Source organism: Neovison vison, chromosome 3, assembly GCF_020171115.1.
Source record: "Neovison vison isolate M4711 chromosome 3, ASM_NN_V1, whole genome shotgun sequence".
NCBI classification, from domain to species: Eukaryota; Metazoa; Chordata; class Mammalia; order Carnivora; family Mustelidae; genus Neogale; species Neogale vison.
Genome location: NC_058093.1, coordinates 33,484,096 through 33,498,192, shown reverse-complemented (window position 1 = coordinate 33,498,192; position 14,097 = coordinate 33,484,096). Strand labels below are relative to the sequence as shown.

The window sequence follows — 14,097 nt, the reverse complement described above, 5'->3', positions numbered from 1 at the left end:
TTTCCTCCCCATTGGTTAGCCTGTTGCTACTTACCATAAGCAGAATCACATTGAAAATTAGCCAAGGAAAGATTTTTTTTTTTTTTTTTTTTTTTTTTTAGATTTTATTTGTTTATTAGAGAGAGATTGAGAGAACGTGCAGAAGCAGGAGGAGAGGCAAGGGAGAGAGAGAAGCAGATTGCCTGCCGAACAGGGAGCCTGTTGCGAGACTTGATCCCAGGACCCTGGGATCATGACCTGAGCCGAAGGCAGACACTTAACTGACCAAGCCTCTCAGGCGCCCCAGGAAAGATGCTTCACACGAGTCTGCAGGGCAGGAGATTGCTTTGTAGGGGGATCCAGAAAGGAGTCTGACAAGCACATGGGAAGGAGGCAGATTTCGTTCCATCATTGTGTGTGCGCATGTGTGTGCAGGAGTGAGCGCATGGGCCAGTGTGTGTGTCAGTTGTCTCTGGCGTCTCATCACCTATTCTTATGGGTTGTGACCCGGTAAGGGAGTCACCCCTCCTTTGTTCTTTGTTATGAGCAGGTAGGTGAGTCTCATAGACCTAAAAAGGCGTGGACCACAGCGACTGGTCCTGAAAACAGAGCCATCGTCCTATCTGTGGCCTGCAGTTCTGAGGGACTGACTTGAAAGTAATTTTTTATTTCATAGAAACGATTATGCTGTGTAGTAAGTTACAGAACGCTGATCCAAGTTTAGACTAGAAGCTAGGAAATTATACCAAATTGTCAGTGATAAAATGCCAGTGGCTGGTTCCAGCAGGGGAGAGATTCGTGCCTAAGTGAAGACAGTATCTGTGTTTCTCCACATTGAGACGAGTGACCGATGTGTGTTGTTTACAGTGACCGAGTGCAGTCGCTGTGTTACCTTCAGCTCACAAGGCAGCTGGTCTCCTGTTCCTCGGATGGTGGGATCGCAGTGTGGAACATGGACGTTAGCAGAGAGGAGGTAAGAGAAGGAGCAGGGCGAGGCTGTTGTGGAGAGGTCCCCGAGGACCTGGCTTCTTGGCTTCCCACCCTGCAGGCTCTCGATGCTGACCAGGTCACAGACAGCCCCAGCCCCTCTCCCTTGTACTTACTGATTATTATCTGACAAGGTCCTACCTGTCCGTTTGTCCCGTGTCCTCTCCCCACGTGAGAGTTTCCGCAGTGACAAGCCTTGCCCACAGATTGAGGATGTGGGCTGCTTTCAGTCTGCAGACGTGCACTGAGAACACACCGGAGACCGTTCCCCGTGTCGCCTGGGGCGCACTGTGCGCAGCCCCAGGAAGCACTGTGGCGGCCCCACAGCATCCCTGTTCCCGGATGCTCTGGGATGCCTGCTGTGACGAGTGCCCGGGACCTTGCCAGGAGCCTCATGTTTTCCTGGGAAAGAATATCTCTGTCCTCTGCTTTATTTTCCACTGAGCACATGTTGACATATTGTTCTTTTTAGGAGACCTGTGTTCTAATTTGCTGAGGCCACTAACTAGTTGTGAGACCTTGTTCAGAGGAGTGTCATTGTCTCTCTGAGTGTCAGTTCCACCCTCCTTCAAGTAGGATCGTTCAATGACACAATTTCCAAAACCTCTTCTAGTTCCTGAGGCAGATTCACTGATTGTCTAAACAACCTCGCCATCTTCTTTCAAATTGAGAAATAATTGACATATATCTTTATGTGAACTTCAGGTATGAAAATAGCAATTCGGCATTCATAGATATTGGACCAGGATCCCACGGTGAGCCCGGTTAGCATCCAGCACCGCCCATCGTTTCAAAACTTTAATTTCTTGTATTGAAGATCGTGTAATCTTGAAGGTGGGAATCTTGCTTTTAGTTTGCAACCTTTTTTTTTTTTTTCTAAAAGAATTTATCAAGGGTAAGAGTAGTGGATTGAAATCCAAGTGGGTGGGCCCTTAGGAGACCCCCAGGTTCTTGGGTCACCTTTTGACCCCCTTCACTCCTTTCCCCCACCTCCATATTTCTCTAGCAGCCACCAGTCTGTTCTCTTATCCATGGGCAACTTGGTCGTTTTTTCTATTTTACATAATGCTGCAGTGAACGTTCTTGACCTTGTCGTCGTGTGATTGTTCATTTACTTCAGACAGATTTCTGAAAATAGACCTTCTGGGACAAGGAGATGTCTTAAGGCTTTTTATAGATGGTGTCAGCTGACTTCCAGGCAGGATTTCCATTCTCATGTCTGCCAGCATGGTTATTATCTGTCTTTTCCAACCTGGGATGTAAATAGCAGAAGAGTTGCCTCTTTGTGGACTCAGAAGAGATTTTAGAGTGTGAGGAACTGAGGGCTTACAGTTGAACTTCAGACATCTTCTGAACCCCTACAGGGTGGCTCACAGGTCTGGAGGCAGGTGCATCTGCCTCATAGAGGGTTATGGCACTGCATGGCACTAAACACGGGCTGTGTGACGTCAGCCGGGGTCCTGCAGAGGCCCTGTGTGCCCCTCGAAGCAGACTCTGGGCGTGGGTGCACCGTTTCCACCCCACTCTGCACACGTCTGCTTTGTGGGGCCTCCTGATTACTTGGGAGTCTCGTTTTCACCAAATAAACCTGCATCTTAGGCATACCACAGAAATCGTAATCAAGGCGACATTACTCATTTTCAGGTTTTATGGCTACCATGCTCATTATGCAGATTCTTGCCTGCTTTTTGTAGGCTTGTAATCTCATGAAGGAAATACACTAACCTATACATAAATAATAAAATGAAGTCCATATGTGGAGAAGTAATGATCACTAGCTTTTCTAGTAACCTTGTGAGATGAGTTAAGTCTAGGAAATCTTGATTACCTGTGTGCAGCAAGATATTTTGGTAAGTCTTAAGGTAATTCATTAAATCATATAACATTGGCTTAATATTAATTATGGATACTTTCCTTACAAAGATTTACTGTAGCTGTGTTTTACAATAGCTGCTAGATTCAGGTGTCAAGAACAACTAGTACACTGTTCGGTTTCCTGGGCTCTTGGTCTCTTTGTTTTGATTTTGTTGAGAACACAGCTAACTCAGAAGCTGTGTTCCCTGGTTCACATGGGAAGGTGCCCCCTGGGGCCAGTGTTGCTGGTGGTTCCCCTAAGGGCTTACCCACTTGGATTTCAATCCACTGTTCTTATCCTTAGTAAATTCTTTGAGGAAAGAATGACAAAATAAAAGCACGATTCCACCCCCCCTTCAAGATTACCCAATTATGGAGTTTATCTATATGCCTAGGGAAAAAAAATACAGCGCCATCACTCAGGCCACTTCTGTGTAGGTGGTTCTCTCTTTAATTGTTTGTGGAAGATTACCCAGGATCACTTGCATGCTGGCTGGTAGCACATCGCGCTCGACTAGCTTCTCTCCCAGTAGTTGACAGTGTTGGTGGGGAAGCAAATTATGTCAAAAAGTTGCATTATTCGGGCACCTGGGTTTCAGCTCAGGTCATGATCTCCGGGTTCCGAGATCAAGCCCCACATTAGGGTCCATGCTCAGTACGGAATCTGCTTGAGATTTTCTCTCCCTCTCTCTGCCCCTCCCCCATGCACTATATTTGTCTTTCTCTAAGGTAAATCAATAAACCTTTTTTTAAAATGCATTATTTTTAGTAGTTTTATTTTATTTTTTTTAAACCAGCTTAGTATAGCGCAAAGGGAAACAGCCTGTGATCTATAAGGTTCTGGTCCTGAGTTAGGGTTTGTACAATTTGTAGCACTTCCTTAGGCAAAGGCATAGAGAATTAGTCCCAGATTCTCTAGGCCCACACTGCTTGCTTAGAATTTCTTTCTGAGTCACCTGGAGATGCCGATTGGGGCAGTTGTTTCCCTGCCAGATCATAATTAGAAGGGCTCCTTTTTGGAGGTAGGCATGAAATATAAATGACCAAGTAATCATGAGAATGGATCCTCTTTAAAAGAGAACTTTTAAACTAGTAGATCCCAGGGTGTGTGATGGCACGCATTAGTGTGTGTGGTATACGTTAGTACAGTGGCGTTCTTGCCCAGCCGGTGATGGGGTGCAAGGGACTGTTCCTGCTGCGTCATCTTTGAGCAGAATTCCTGATTAATATTCTCTTTTGCTCTTCTTAGGAAAAGAGTTTTTCCTCTGCAGGGAGTAAGCACATAACCGGCTGCTTCCTGACAGCCTAGAGCATAGCAGTGACGGGTATTTCTTGCAGTAAACTGTTCCAGAAAGCCCGTTTCTTTCTGATGTTTTTGGTTTGTTACCTCAGATTACTTCAAGCTTCCCCTTCTTCCTTCGAGCCGCTCTCTCCTGCAGCTCAGTGAAGTAATATTCTTTCCTAAACCCCAAGACGGAGCGACGCTCCTGAGGGCAGAGGCCCGGTTCCGTTGGCGGTCCCACCCCAGAGCCGGGGGTGGAGACCTCACAGTCCCCCCCACCCAGGGGCCCCCGTGCGGCAGCGGTGTGGAGTGTGGCCGACAGGCACCGGGGCTCAGGCTGCGGCCGCTGCGTCTCCCGGGGTCAGAGCCCCGGTTCGTCTGCGGCACAGTGAGGACGGTGTTGCCTGTGTGCCCTGCGGTTGTGCGGAGAACCGGGTGAAATAAGGCACAGCCGGACTCAGCCCCCGGCCCGCACGTGCGTGACGCTTCGCATACCGGGCGCCGTGCGAGCACTTCACCAGGGTTCACTCACACCTTCCTCACGCCCTCACCCGCCCTCACCCGGGGCTCCTCCGGCGTGGATCCGCCGCCCTGAACACGTCTTGTGCTCTGTTGCACGCGCGTGTGGTGCTGTGGGCGTCCGGCCGGGGGGGGGGTCCCAGCCATGAGAGCAGGCCGTGGCCCCTGCGTGCCCTCCCCTGTGCCGCTGGCGGCAGGGCCCACCGTGGGGCCGGGGTGCTCAGGCACTGTTCCCGGACCTCCTTCCGCCTTCCGCGGACCGCAGAAGCAGAGGTGGTGCTGCAGCCGGACGGTGCTCTTCCTCGCCGAGGTGCCCGTCCTGTTGCTCTGTCCGTCCCGCCAGCACGTCTGCGTTGTTGAAAGGGACCTGTCCTCTGTCTCAGCACATTTCCTGCGATTTGTGAGTGCTCCCCCCGCCCCCACCAAGAAGCCCCTTTGTCATGGCTGCCATGTGTACAAATATTTCTGGTGACATCGCTAAAATAAGAAGTAGGAAAGCCAAAAGGTCTGATGCAATAGGAAGCAAAATAAGGAAGTAAGGGCACCGGTCCTTGAAGCCCCCAGAAGTCGGGGTTTGAGTGTTGAAAGCCCTCTGCCTCTCCTGCCTGTGTTAGAAGGGTCGGTGTGATGCGCTGTGTGTGCTCTCCCAGCATTGTCTCCTCTTACCGCGGATAGTTTTCTTATGCGTCCCAATTTCAAGATCAAGAAAGGATTATTGTGTCATAGTCTTTGGTTTAATTGATAGAAATGCTTGTTTTCTATTTGTGCACATCTAGAATGATAAGTGATTGAGGTTGAATAGTAACTTTGAATGGTTTCATTTTGTAATAGGGTACAATTTGGTTTTTGGGTTTTTTTTTTTTTTTTTTAAAGATTTTATTTATTTGAGGGAGAGAGAGAGAGAAAGCAGGAGTCGGGGGGCGGGGTAGAAGCAGACTCCCCATTGAATGACATGAGGCTGGATCCCAGGACCCTGAGATCATGACCTGAGCCCAAGGCAGATGCTTAACTCACTGAGCCATCCAGGCGCCCCTAATCGGGTACAATTTGTAATGGTTTGTTTAGAGAAATATTTTCTAAGCTCTTGTTAAAGTAATGCTGAGACTTTATCCTCTTTTAATAAAAATTTATCAGGAACCTAGTCTGTGACAGGCTGTCCCTACACAAAGATGGGTGAGCCCGGTGAATAACAGGTTAGTGGCAGAAAGGAAATGGGCATAAAGGATGACAGCACAGAGAGGCCAGTGCTGGAGCAGAGGTCTGAGGGTGGTGTGAGACACAGGAGCTCCCAGGAGCTGGGGGCAGGGGGTGGGGGGTGGGGAGTGGCAAATCTGTCTGACACAAGATACACCCGGAAGAACGCTCCTGTTGGCCACCCTGTGACCTCGCAAGACTTCCCAAGTGGTAGTTCACTAGATTCTGTAAGAAATGGGCTTTCACTCAACTGGATATAGATATTAAACAATATCTGGCACAGAAAAGAAATACATGAAGACAACCCTTAGGAGTTCACAGTGAAAACTGAATTACTCCTTCCTATGTATATACATTAAAAATGGAACAATCTTTTTTTTTTTTAAATTTATTTGACAGACAGAGATCACAAGTAGGCAGAGAGGTAGGCAGAGGCAGAGTGGGAAGCAGGCTCCCTGCTGAGCAGAGAGCCTGATGCGGGGCTCAATCCCAGCACCCTGGGATCATGACCTGAGCCGAAGGCAGAGGCCTTAACCCACTGAGCCACCCAGGCGCCCCAAAAATGGAACAATCTTGTCAACATTGCTAAAATGATAGAGATTATGGAAAATACATGATATTGAATATGGCAAAAGCTAACATGAGGAAGTTTTTTTAAAAATGCTAACAACCCAGCAAGGTCTGAAACTTTGGTATTAACCCTGAGAAATCCTAGTAAACAAGGAGATGTGCCAGTGATGGCTTTGACTTTCTTCTCCCCCAGGCTCCTCAGTGGTTAGAGAGTGATTCTTGCCAGAAATGCGAGCAGCCCTTTTTCTGGAATATAAAGCAGATGTGGGACACAAAGACACTGGGGTTGAGACAGGTGAGTAGCCAGCGTTGAACTCTTACTGGATTAATCATGTATCTTGTTCTTTGTGGTACTAATTTGTCATTTTGTTTGGAATCATACTCTATTCTGTAAGTGCTGTGAACTCCTGCGTTTCTGAGATCACGATCTCTGTGTAACAGACCATGAGTGGGGCCTCTCCCGGTGCAGCAGGATTATTACCCAAGTGTTCCATCACTTGTCCAGTGTTGGAAAAGCATGGATGCACGGAAAACACTGAGAGCCTATTTGCAAATACATGAAAGATCCTTCAGTCTAGGAGTGTGGCTTGTTCAAGTCAGTGTTCCGTGCTAACCACGCTCAGAATGAGAATGAAGCAGGTCATGTGGTTGTAAACCTTACGCTTTCACTGTTCGTTAAAAATGGAACAATTTGGCCCTCACTGGAGTACTGTGACACTAAGATTTTTAAATTATTCACAGATTGTTCCATAAAAGTGTGCCTGGTGTACCTGGAACATTTTTATTAAGCATGTTTCTGGTACTCTCTCTCTCCTTTTTTTTTTTTTTTTTGGACAAGAGAAACATGTCCCAAATAGCCTATAGATTTCAAAGACGCCCTTATCACTAGGTATTCATGTAATTCTAAAGTTCTACAAAAAACACATTTCTACAGCAACCTTGAAGGTAATCCACTCAGATTGAATATGAATTCATTATGAATTGATGCAGGTAAGTAATGAAGAATGCTGATTTTATTTCTTTGCGCCTCTGTGAGGGATTGGCCTAAAGTTTGTGTGTGTTAATAAACTTTTTTTAGTGTCACTTACAAAGCTACTCCCCACAAGGTCTGCTATGAGACTGGCAGGCAGTGCAGGGGTGATCTTAGCATTCCTATAACATTCTGATGCTCGGAAATGGAACTCGAATTCTGAGTTCCATGGTTAGACTGCTTCCCGCAATGCATGTCTGCTGGTAACTAGTGCATTGTAATTGGTGGGCGAGATAATCCCTACCTCTAAACGTGAAGACATTAATTTCCATCTTTTGAATTAACTACTAGAAGAGAGAGGAAAGGTATGGGTTACTAAACTTTTAGTGGCAAAAGAATACAACACAATTAAGAACCGGACTGTTTTGAATGTTCTTAAAGCTTATTTCCAGAATCACAGTTTGAAGGATTAAAAGGGATAGTAAAACATATGATTATGAATATTTATTTCTTAATGAGGTCATATTACTTTATTTGAAACCTTTTCTCTGACATAGGAATAGATTTTTTCTTTTCCTGAAACCGCTAGTCATTTGAGCTCCTAAATGAACTTGAAGTTGGTTTTAATAGTGTTGTTTGTGGACCTCTAGACAGATAATATGAATGAATAAAAAGCAGTATTTGACCAATAAAACAAGGATCTTTGGAAATCCTTGACAAATGCTGACACTGTCTGCCCGTTGTGTTAATGGTACGTTGAATAGGGTAATTACAATTCAGGGCGAATCTTCCCCACTCCCACCCTCCTGCCCTGAAGCGGAACAGGAGCAAAAGTTAAACTCCTCCTTTTCCTCCCTCCCGTGGTCCTGAAGCATCACTGCCGGAAATGTGGGCAGGCGGTGTGTGGGAAGTGCAGCAGCAAGCGCTCCAGCTACCCTGTCATGGGCTTCGAGTTCCAGGTCCGGGTGTGCGACTCCTGCTACGACTCCATCAAGGACGAGGAGTGAGTGTTTGTGGGTCTCCGTCTTACTAGGCACCTGCAGGGGGAGGACTGAGAAATGATGCCCCCCCTTCATCTCTTCCCAGCTCCCTAAACATTCCTGGGGAGGGCGTTCTGTCCTCACTGTATGACCTTAGACAAGTTTCTTCCCAGCACTCTGAGGCATGCTGTTGCTCAGACGAGTGGGGCTGCTTAGCGGCGGGACATCCCTGAGCCCCCTCCAGGTCAAGGCCAGCACACACCAGTGTGGTGGCAGAGGTTGCTGTCCCTCCAGTGTCCCAACCCTGGCTTGCATGGATCTGGGAACTTCATTTCCTTTGCCTTCTCTTTGAATCATCTTAGAAAGTGCTACATTGGCAGACCTTGGCCGAGGCCCAAGTGGAAAGGCTAGTCAGCATCCCTGGGGTCAGTCCATGCATGCTCGTGACGAGGCCGGGGTTTGGGTGCAGGAGCAGAGTGAGAGCCGGTGCCCCGAGCTGCTCCTGGAGGACCCAGAGTCTTCAGGGGCCTGCCGCCTCCCTATGAGGATCTTGTCCACAGGGTAGGATCTCCCGTTGTGCAGTTCCTCTGCACAGTTAAGGCCCTTGTTCTATGTCTAGGAGTATACTAGCCTTTCCACTAAAAAAATAAAAATCAGTTATCTGGAGAGTTTTGTCAGACCTTATGTAAAATAATCGTCAGCTTATCCTGCCTTTTGTCCTCTAATTATAAACAGTTTTCCGAACTGTAGCCACATTTTTAGGAATAAATTTTAACACTGTCGTTGTTAGGTTGCAACAAAAACCTCTTCCCTTCGCTCTGGAAACAGGTGAGCTTTCAGCGGTCTCTTTTCTCTTTTCTCTTTGTTAGTCGGACTTCTCTAGCAACCTTCCATGAAGGAAAACATAACATTTCCCACATGTCCATGGACATTGCTCGGGGACTGATGGTGACCTGTGGGACCGACCGCGTTGTAAAGGTAGCCTGCTCAAGTGTCCCAGAGAGCGTCTGTGTGTGGAGTGCTCGGTGGCTGTTCTGTGGACAGACAGCTGCTGGCCTGGTTTCACTCTCGTCAGTGGGCTTGCCTTCCCTTTTCATGAGCAGCCATGCAGCCTGTAGCAGGGTGGAAACCCTGAGGAACAAACTGCATGTTTGCGAGTGTCCCGCATGCAGTGGCCCCTCCTTCCGGGGGGGTTTCTGGCCTCCCCAGTCGGTCAGGGCTTAGCCAGCCCCTCTGTCTGGTCATCCTTCCCCAGCTGGTGTTCCCCTTGGCCCAGACAGGTTTCCTAGTTGTAGGCAATAACCAGATGTTCTTTCGCTAGATTTCTCAGGTCACTAACACAGAAACTAAAAGCAAGTGTTTCATACTGATTACCACTCCAGAGTTGTGAAACCATGACACACTTTATTTCATAATCTTTTTTTTTAAAAAAATAGGGAATTTTCCCAGTGGGCTTTTTATTAAAAAATGAAATTAGATTTATAATAAAACATCATTATTATGTCATTTTCAGATCTCAAGATAACACAAGCTTTTTTTCAAATTTTAGTGCACTGAGGGGTTTCGTCTATAGATCTTGAGAAGGTTTTGTAGTGAAAGAATGACAGATTGAGTTCTTTTATCCCCTTTTCCAGGTTAATAACTGTTTGGTGTGAGCTCTGCTTCTGGGCCCTGTGATGAGCGCAGCCTTCTCTAGCATGTTCTTTCTCTTGCAGATATGGGACATGACGCCTGTGGTGGGCTGCAGTCTGGCAACTGGCTTTGCTCCACGTTGATCCAGGAGCTGGTCAAGGTCTGCACCTTCCCCGCGGCGCCCTTCACCAACACAGCCCTTCCCAGTGGCTCCGTGGTCACGGTCACGTGAATGGATAGTAGCCACTAAAAAACAAAGCAACATTTTTAAAGAGAAAAAAATGTAAGATGCGTTTGGGGGCCTTTGCGGAACTACCTGTAGGGACAGATATGGAAAAAAAGTTCATCTGTTGTGGTTCCCTGAGGAAAGGAATGACTTCCGGGAGACCTCCTCATGAGCCGTGAGCTCACGTGTGCTGAAGGAGTCATTCGGCAAATGAGAGTTTTAGAGGAAAAACCATTGAACAAAAGCGTTTAAGCAGTTCCAAGTGCAAACACCCTTCCCCTAAGACTTGCCGGCCCTCCACGGGCTCCTGTGGCTCTGTTGTTAGAGCAGGGATTAGGAGAGGAGGACTTGCTGTCTCCCTCTTGAGGGGTGCAGGAGGACCCCAAGAACCAGAGATCTCTCCTTCCTCACTGGCAGTATGTGAATATTCTCTGCCCGCAGTGATTCTTCTTAAGGATCTCTGTTCTCGCCAGGCAGCACCCTTACCTGCACTTGGTGTCGGGAGCGCTCAGTTTGCTCTTCCCAGCCAGCTGGTGCGCCGGGGCCAACCTTCCCCGTTGTTACCAAGTGAGCTGTACAATTCCTGTATCAACCTAGGCAGGCCACATCCTTCCCTTTCCCCAAAATGTGCCCTGAAGACAAAACGTTTTTAATGGTGCTGTTAATGTGGGAGTCACACTAGCCGCCTGATACTGCTGTCAGTAGCGACTCTCGGAAAACGGAAAAACAGCCCTGCCGGCAGCTGACGATGAAGGGAGATGAACGTCTGCTCCATGGAACAGCCCAGTCCTCCTAAAGAGACACATTCTATTTGTAGTCCCAAGATGGGCCCCTGCGATACTGTGGCAGTTTAATAATAATACACCTCAGAAAAGAACTCCAAAGCTTTTTAAACTATGTTGACTTTTCGTTGTAAGGAATATTATCAGCATCTCATAGAAAGAAATTAGTAACCCAGAGCAGGAATTGTTAACCAGGTCCTGCACAGTAATTCCTAACTTGTAAATTGCTTTCATAGCAACTAGTGAATTCTCTTGTATCAAATGGCATTTTAAAAGTTTTTGGCCACTTAGTATCAGGATGGGGAAGAGAGAGGGAAAGGGAGAGCCTGTCTTTTAATATTCCAATATTTATTTCTTTGATTGTTTTTAACAATAGTACAGTACCTATTACTTTAGGGCTGTGCAAATGAGTGGAGAGAGGCCTACTTTTCTTAAAGACAAATTTGAAGTAGACAGCAACAGTATTTTTGTTAGTCTTCCTAGTGGATATTGATTAAAAACTCACTACTGCGTCACTGTGTTGGGATCATATCAAGACAGCATGGTGGTTTGCTGTGATACGAGGAAGGGATTAAATCTTTTTTTTAAACAGCTGAGAGGGACTGTAATATTGAAGACAGGTAGTTAAGATGTCTTACTGGCCAAGTGACACACATAATAGGGAAAGGAGATCAGGTACCTCATATTTAGAATAATCTGCATTAAAAATTGACTTGCTTTAACAAATAAGACTGAAGGGTTTTGTTGCTCCATATGATTTTTGTGTTCTATCACCTGAAAAAGGTGTTTGCTTTTTTAAAACTTTTTGTGAGCTCTTTGCAAAATGTATGATACTAAGACAGAAGGAAATTAGAAGGATGGGCTCTTACAGGGCAGTTTTGAATGTTAGCTCTTGTTCAGTTAATGGTCCAGCTCATACAAAGGTGCTATCCTGGGGATTTCGTGAAGTCCTGAAAGGAAAATAGGATATGATCTGTTTCTTGCCATTTTGACAAGTACCGAACTGTGGTTTTTGTTTGCCTTTAACTTCTGTAAAATGTGATTTTATAATGTCTGTGGTAGACTGAGCACAATATCATGCTGAGCTTTCAACCTTCTTTTATTTTAAAAACTGAATAAAAAACACAGTGTTCTATGGAGAATATATAAGGTTGTGAGAGCACCTCCTAAGGGATTAAGCTAATGTAAATCAAAGAGGAAAGGCATTATGTAAGGGAGAATTAGAAGGAAAGAATGTTTCAGTTAACTTTTCTCTCCACCAGAGCCTATTAGCACTTTTCATTTTAGGGACACACATAGCGGGCTTGTCTTGTCTCTACTGCACACTAGGGAGCAAATGGGTAATATTTTTTATAGAGGTTAGCAAAAATTATTTTCACAGTTCTGCTGACCGGACACAGAAGGAAGATCCAACTAGGTTTCTAGTTATTGCCTTATTTTGACTGCGTTACTCTTAAACGGGTCATTTAAAATAGCTCTTCAAGTAACAGTTCATGGTTTTTCCATTCCTGAATAATCACGCTAATTCCTATAACTAGGGATTAAGAAGTACAGAATGTTAGAGAAGATCCTTATGTTTTAGATCTAGTATTTCTGTGATAAGGAAATGTCAGTTCTTCATTTGAGACGTATTCTCAAATTGCCCTCTTTTTTTTTTTACTGCAAATGACAGAAACACCCCCATGGCATTAGCTGGAAACAGATTATTCATTATACTGTAAATCTCTGTTTACAATGTCCTACTTTCTGTCCTGCTGCCTGGAGGATATGAACAAAAAATAGCTCTCTAGAGCATGTCACTTGGTTCTCCCCTAAAGAATTCAATTTACTAGTACCTGCATTTTTAAACTGTTGAAATTGGCCTAAATATGTTATCAATTCCATGGTGACCCAGACCCAAGGAAATAACTTTCTGAATTGGGTTTCATTCAGTTACTTCCTACTTCCGTTACTGGATCTGGTGTCTTCTAAAGTATAAGGAACCAGTTAACCAGTTATTAATGATAAACCATCTGCTCATTATAAACCTGAGGTTTAACAAATAAGTAATACATGCTCTGTTTATTCAAGTGTCTATTGCTTAATTGTTATTTGTGAGCAGATTATTGAATGCCTACTCTATTTTCTGCAGTTTACTATACAGTAACTCCTTGTGCAATGAGTTTATATTAGAATACAATTTGAAGTGTTTTATTCTATAGCCTTTTTGACTGGGGAAGCAGAGGGCAGTGTCAATTAGTACATTTTGTCTTGTACTAGCTGTGTTTCTATAAGATATGGTGCCCCAGTGAATCCCAGAGAGTTAGAAAACTTTGTTCTTTGCTCCTGTTTGTGGGTTCTGTTTTTGTGGGGTTTTTTTTTTGAGAATATACATACACAATAAAATGTTCCTTGCTTGTTACTCTCTTGCTTAATTTAGCTTTTGTTATGTTTCATATGAACCCAGGGCAGTAATACTAGCCAGCCTGTATTTAGCACATATGTTGCTGCTCTGCCTGCATTCGGCTGTTCCATCCTGGAGACACTTCAGGGGCGTTCCTGTCCCTGTTTTACAGAGGAGAAGCTAAGATCCTGTCAGTCTGACTTGAAAGCACTTGCCTTCTCCATAATACACGTGCTAGCTTGTCATGAGTGTTTCCTGTAGGGGTTCGGGGTTAGGTATTATCATCTCTCTCCAAGTTTGTGAAGGCCCAGAGTCCGATTGCTCTGGATGTCTAGGCTCCCCGAGGTGAATGGGGACACACCGGCAGCTGTGCCCTAGTTCTCCACATCAGCAAGCAGCTCCATCTTGTGAATAAACACAGGGTGCTTCTGACCCAGGAGAGCTGATTCCTCTGCTTCACTGATAGGAAGTTGATTTCTTAGAAACCAGCATGACAGTTTACTGTGTGTCTTCAAAGACATATAGCTTTATTTAGTAAATAATATGTAATAAAATAATATATAGTTTAAAAAGTGAAAATAAAAAGATAATACCAAAAAGTGTTAAAAAAGATGTGCTTTAAGCCCTCTGTCCTAACCCACCAGAGAAAACACTGTTAAACCTGGGCTGTTTGTCTTTCAGTGTTTTCGTTAAATGCATGCAGGCATATGTAACAAGACCCCTCTGGATAGAGTGTTAA

General features: G+C 45.4%; 1 protein-coding gene across 2 annotated transcripts in view; it reads left to right on the top strand.

Annotated features, from left to right (window-relative positions):
* WDFY1 (WD repeat and FYVE domain containing 1) overlaps window positions 1-13,376 on the top strand; it is a 43,493-nt gene extending 30,117 nt beyond the window's left edge. For both annotated transcript variants that reach the window (XM_044241700.1, XM_044241699.1), the window contains 5 exons: window positions 847-952; window positions 6,579-6,680; window positions 8,228-8,358; window positions 9,205-9,313; window positions 10,051-13,376. In XM_044241700.1, the coding sequence (XP_044097635.1) occupies window positions 847-952; window positions 6,579-6,680; window positions 8,228-8,358; window positions 9,205-9,313; window positions 10,051-10,110 (508 nt within the window). In that variant the 3' untranslated portion in view covers window positions 10,111-13,376. The remainder of the gene's footprint in view (window positions 1-846; window positions 953-6,578; window positions 6,681-8,227; window positions 8,359-9,204; window positions 9,314-10,050) is intronic.
* The last annotated feature ends 721 nt before the right edge of the window (window positions 13,377-14,097 follow it).